This window comes from Seriola lalandi, unplaced genomic scaffold, assembly GCF_002814215.2.
Source record: "Seriola lalandi dorsalis isolate HSWRI2012SDOR001 ecotype SW California unplaced genomic scaffold, Sedor1 jcf7180002054916, whole genome shotgun sequence".
In the NCBI taxonomy this organism is placed as follows: domain Eukaryota; kingdom Metazoa; phylum Chordata; class Actinopteri; order Carangiformes; family Carangidae; genus Seriola; species Seriola lalandi.
Window position 1 is genome coordinate 49677 of NW_019525468.1, and position 6002 is coordinate 55678.

The 6002-nt window shown below is 38.7% G+C and overlaps 1 protein-coding gene across 1 annotated transcript; it reads left to right on the forward strand.

Annotated features, from left to right (window-relative positions):
- The first annotated feature begins 173 nt into the window (after positions 1 to 173).
- dazl (deleted in azoospermia-like) lies at positions 174 to 4306 on the forward strand. Its single transcript, XM_087169815.1, has 9 exons — positions 174 to 179; positions 1167 to 1289; positions 2070 to 2161; positions 2380 to 2431; positions 2521 to 2587; positions 2709 to 2848; positions 3368 to 3448; positions 3677 to 3727; positions 4262 to 4306. The coding sequence occupies exons 1-9, from the start codon at positions 174 to 176 to the stop codon at positions 4304 to 4306; spliced, it is 657 nt and encodes a 218-aa protein (XP_087025941.1).
- The last annotated feature ends 1696 nt before the right edge of the window (positions 4307 to 6002 follow it).

The following is a 6002-nucleotide window of genomic DNA, read 5'->3' on the forward strand; positions in this document are numbered from 1 at the left end:
CGTATGGCAAACATATCAATTTCAAATTTGAATCAAATCTACATATGGGCATTTATTTGATGATTATCACTCAACAATAGTAAATTACAAGTTACTAGTTACAAGAAGCAAGACTAGTCTGATTAAAAAGCCCCTCAGAAAATGTTCACTTGTGAAGGAGTCCCGTAGGAACTATGCAGGTATGTGCAGGACAATTGGTTTTGCACCTTTTTGTTACAGAAATTGTGGCAAATTTCTTATGTAAAGATGACAAGATCGAAGTTCACAGCCAACCTTCATTGAAATCTGGTTGAAATCTAACATTTGATAGGACGTTACATTAGTCATGTGAACTGGGCGTGGTTTTGGCTGATGTGAGGTGGCTGTTGTCGGGCAGAACAAGGGGTCGAGGCTTCATTTGAGTGTCTGACTAATTTATTAGTTTTAACTATTTTAGATATGGTAAGTTTTTAGTGATATATTTATGCGTACAACAATGTACTGTTACATTTCTAGCAGTCGATTTGCTAGGTTGAAGCGATTCGTTGACTTGTCAATCAATATGCTAGTTAATTGCTGTGCTAATTAACAGCAGTGTTAGCTAACTTTATATTTAGCCACCTTCGCCTGAAGAATTGAAAAAGGCGCACTAGCCGCTGCTAGCTAACATTAGCTTGGGCTATCAGTTAAATTGCATTTTAACATTTGTAACAACTAGCTAACGCTGGCGATAAGTTACAGTCCACCGCTGACTTTCTGTCGATGCTATTTTCGTATGTTTCCAGCAGCACAACTGTTGGACAGATTCAAGCGTTCTTGTTACTTTAAGTTACGTGTTATACCGAGTTATAATTTAGCTAAGAATGTAAACAGATTTTTTTTTTTTTTTTTTTTGCCGAAAGGATGTGTCGAAGTTATCGTCTGTCACAGAAAAACCAAACCAAATAAAACGAAAACACTTAAAGCCATGGTTAACTTTATCTAATCCGAATTATGCGGTTAGCTTGATCAGCATTTATCACATGGAAATGGAAGCAGCGCCAAGTCCGTAACATGCACAACAAGTCATCTCAGTCTCATGAGCTTGTAGAGAATTATACTTCACCATATATATTCAACGAAGTGCTGGCTCATAGACTCTGGTATTTTCCTGTCATTCTCTAATTCTTTCTCTGAAAAATTCTAAGGATATCCACAAGCCGAGGAGCAGCAACCAGACGTCACCTTCCCTGAAGTTGTCCAATGGTTACATTCTGCCAGAGGGAAAACTGACTCCCAACGCCCTGTTTGTTGGTGGGATAGACATGAAGGTAAAATCAGACCAATTTTGTTTACATTTAAACTACCTGTTTAAATTGAGACCCCCCCCCCCTCCCTAAGTGTGGCAAAGATGAAAAATATGATGGAGTAAAAGGGAAGAATTTATTATTTCGCACAAATGTGGGCACAGCTGTGTGAAATTAAATTTGATAGGCATTAAATATCTGCAGGTGTTCATCTAAGTACACATGTCCTAATATCCAGGCCATGTCTGAGCTCTGCCTGCCTGTTTAGAAATGTAAACTGCAAAATAAAAATCAGTCAGCTAATTTTATGATTTATTGGTGGAATTGCTGTTTTACATACATTTTTAGTAGCTATCTAAGGCACCAGTAAACTTGGGCAATTGCACTTTTGTGCTCTGGTATCTCAAAAGTATTACAGGGTGATGGTGGCTTGGGTGGGTGGGGTTACACTAGTAGTGCAAACTGACCAGCAAGGAATACATACTGTAACTGAGATTCTTTTTCTTTCTTTTTTTTTTTAAACGCACCAGTGTTTAACTGACTGCTGTCCTTCATACTGTATCTCTAATAGAATACTGTAGGTTTCTTCAAGCTTGCTGCCCACACGTTTATATGTACAAAATGTATTCATTTGAAAGTATTATACTACTGTAAATTACATTTTCAATGTCATAGCCCCTTTGACAACTTCACCAGCACAGTACACCGCTTTGCTTTTCTTCTACAGTACATAATAGAGTGAAGAAGGTCAAGTCAGCTACTAAGATCCAGTTTTTTTTAACTTACATTCATTTTAACATTCAGGTGGATGAAAATGAAATGCGGGACTTCTTTGCGAGATATGGTGCTGTTAAGGAAGTAAAAATTATCACATACCGTGGAGGTATCTGCAAAGGGTGAGTTTTGCTGTTTGCTCAGGTGAACAGGGCCTTAACTTATCTTTAACTGTGTGTGTAAGCTGGGAGATTGGTTATCTACATATTCAGTTTTAAGAATATTCATAGCTTATTTCATAATTTCTTCTGAGCTGTCATTTCTTCTTCCATATTTTACATTGAATATTGGTATTGAGTCAGTGTATTTTTGTATTCTAAGTTATTTTGTGTGTCCCTAGGTATGGCTTTGTGTACTTCAATGAAGATGTCAACATTCAGTCAATCATTGATGTGAGTGGATCTCTGTGCAGCTCTTGTTCTATTATTTTTAATTTCCAACTTGGAGTAATATTTCCTCTGTTCATATTTTTTTGCTCTAGCAACAGATCAGTTTTAAGGGCCGAAAACTGAAGCTGGGCCCTGCCATCATGAAAGAAAGGAGCTCCCGTATGTATTTTGATGCTCTTCGGAAGAACTTAATTTGAATGTTTGATTCCCAGTGAAATTAAAAGATGCTGCTACTAAATATCAACTTCATACTGTCAATTTAATTTTCTTCTTCATCCAGGGTCTATGCCATCCCGTCTGGTTGGCCCAGCTCCTTGGATGAGCCCCACCCAGTACTTCTACTGTGCTTGCTGCTCACCCGTGGGAGGGAGTATGGCACAACCTTCGCCCGTACTCAGCAATAGCAGCCCCTACAATCAGGTAACACACATACACATAGACAAGCTATAAGGATTCTCATTTCAGTAGCCAGGCAGACTAAATTAAATAAACTAATATGTCAACCAAGTAAACACAACGTGGGTTGTGTGAAATTAGTAATGCTGGCACACACCTTCCTATTCTCTGTTACACTATGTTAAATAAAATGAATGTTATTTTCTCTAAGGGGAAGTTGGCTCATTGTCACAGCCAAGAATAGAGGTGCAATTTGGAGAACAATCCATCGTTTTACTTTTCAATTTACTAGAAAGGATAAAAAAATAAAATTGCCTCTGGATGATTAATGTTATTGCTAATAATATCCAAGATGTTGAATTATTCAGACAATACCAACCGTCAAAAACATCAGCAGCTAATAACAATCCTTGCAAGGACACTAAAATGATAAACAGAGAATTGCTGAAGTCTTTCAGTATATATTTTAAGATCTCAGCACTGTCTGCTAAATACACCTCTGTGTACTATGATTTATTGTGTTCTCATTGGCTCTCTTTGCAGCCATACTCCTATTCCAACTTTGGAGGGGTGATGATCCCACAGATGCCAATGAACTACGCACAGAACGTCTATGCCTACCAGGTACATGCACACACACCCACACACCAATTAGTCAACAGCATCCTGTGCAGAGTCTCCCAGGCTCAGCACATATGCTCCTGCATATGAAATGAAGGGTTCAGCCTGGTTCAGGTCTGCCTGTGCCTGCCTACCCCATACTCTACACCCCCCCATCCCTCCGTTAGAGGTGAGTCTGGGTTTGCCTGTTGCCCTCTGTTTGACCGCTGACCCCTCTCCCCCCACGCGCAGTACACTCCACCTCACTGGACGGCGGACCAGAGGACACGGCCTGTCAATCAGGTGACTCTGCATTTACTGGGAATAAGAGTAGATGTCAGTGTAATTAAGTTTCAGAGCAACTCAAATCACTTGTCATGTGAGAATCTCATGACCTTTTTTCAGGCCAGTGGGCTGAAAACATTGTATGCACCTTGGAGAATTTCAAAATCCACCTAATTATGGTAAATGTTTGTTAGATGAATATCGTTTTATTTGTTATTTATTGATTTGGGAGTATCTTATTAAATTGTTGACTTTTTGGACAGTCAGTGTTTTCATCTGATAGTAGGGATTTTTTTCCCACTAGTATTTGTTGCAACAAATTGTTCACAGATTGCAGTGTCAGTTTTTGCCACTAGATGGTGTTATCTGACCAATGTTGACATCTTTAAGAATGAACTGAAGGAATCAACAGTGAATTCGTCTGTTTCATCTGATCGTGTACCTGACAATTTGTTTTGGAGTTCTTGTTTTATGGCAGCTGTTGATGTCTTTGAAGCTTCTCTAAGATTGCTCTTAGTCAATTCATTTTGTAACGTTACATTTCCTTTCCAGAGCTTTGTGGACTGTGGAGTCCAGACTATGTTGACTGTGCTGTAGTCCACAGCTACTGAGCCTCCTGCCAGGTAAAACACTACTCAAACAAACACAATGCTAGGGATATTATGGGTAATGGTGTGTCAAGGGATACCAAGTCTGCAGCCTAGCACTCCTTTTCTCTAGAAGGAGGGGGTTATTCTGTGCAAGCACTTGTGTAATATTTGGTTGGGGAAAAAACAGCATACTGTTAGTTCACCATTTCACATGGTTGTCTTTCCCTGTTTAGCTGTTTCACAGCCACTTTGCTGCTCCTTCATCTATTATGTTTTGCAGACATACCCAACATTACTCCATTAATTTTCTGTCCTCAGCTTCCCTTCTTCTCATTTATTTCTACAGTTGTATAAACATATTGATTGAGTTTTTGTATGACCAACACTTAAAGAAAGGACTGTAATCCTGATTGGGTGTATAATTGAAGGAGGGGGACATAATTTGCTTGCCATGAGATATCCTGTCTTCTGTTCCCTCAGATATGGGCTACAGTGAGTCAAAATGCAGACAGGATGACACCTTGATGTTCCGGACGGCTGGAAGCGACCCACCTCCTCAGACTGTTTTCAGTATTCCCTCTTCTGTCCTTTCTTCCCTCAATTTCTGAGACCCATTTTAAAACCAGACTACAGGAGCTCTTGACTTTAACTGTACTAGTTTGATCACAGTCACTTTGACCACAACTTGTAGGGGTTGACCTGTGACGCGTCAGCTGTTTTTAACCCACATGGATCACTGTAACAATCACACAGGAAGAGCAAAGCACCCTCATGGTACCAGCTGATAAATGGGCTCACATCCTTCAGTCTTTTTTGTTTTTCTTTGTTAATTATCCCAAACAAAAGATGGAAAAGACTTTTAAGCTCACCCTTTTTGCCTATTTATATTTTATGTTTTATTATTTAATTTTGGTATTATTTTAAATGTTTGTTTGGTTTGGGCTTTTTAGCCTCTGTAAGGGCTCTCTGTACATAAAAGCTATGTTTATATACATTGTAACAATGTTTTGACAGCAGTCTGGTTGTTTCAGCATTGGAGTATGCTTCTTAAACTCCACTTCAGATCTAATACTTGGTACATGATTTGAATTTTCATTAATTTACTACAGCATAAGGGTACTTGGTCATTATATTAATTTCAAACATTTATTTTGCGCTATATTTTATTTCATTGGGTGTTGGTCGAGGTGGTAAATGAAAGGCAGTTTTGTCACATTATAGCGCCTCATTGGTATTACTGATTTCTTGTCTTGGTCAAACACCAGACTTTTCAGGGTTAGTTGTGGCACATTGATCATCTGTGTGTGTTACACCTCTACGCTGTCCCATCCTGTGACCACTCTTTCTCAAATGGTTCCAGGGGTTCACCCTCAAGGACAATCACGGCATCAATTTTGTTTCCCATTACTCATAAATCAACTTAAATTTGGGAGAAAAAAAGTGGAAAGCAGTTTTAATCCACTTTGAAAATGAAGGACATGATTTAAAGTAAGGCGCTCTATTACATCTGTTTGGGGAAAATGTTCACTGTACATGGTTCACTTTATACTGGTTCATTGCAACATTGTGGGTTTTAATTTAGTCGAGTTGCAGGAAGCATTTTACTGACATTGCATGTGTGACCAATACTTTTTTTTTTTTTTTTTTTTCAATAAGTGCACTTGGTATGTTACAAGTTTAATTTTAGGAGCAGCTTTGTATGA

What these genes read in the sequence shown, in the direction of transcription:
- dazl (XM_087169815.1), top strand. An exon ending in CATGAAAGAAAGGAGCTCCC is followed by an intron (nt 2,588 to 2,708) that starts GTATGTATTTTG and finishes TTCTTCATCCAG; the next exon opens with GGTCTATGCCATCCCGTCTG. An exon ending in GGACACGGCCTGTCAATCAG is followed by an intron (nt 3,728 to 4,261) that starts GTGACTCTGCAT and finishes TTTCCTTTCCAG; the next exon opens with AGCTTTGTGGACTGTGGAGT.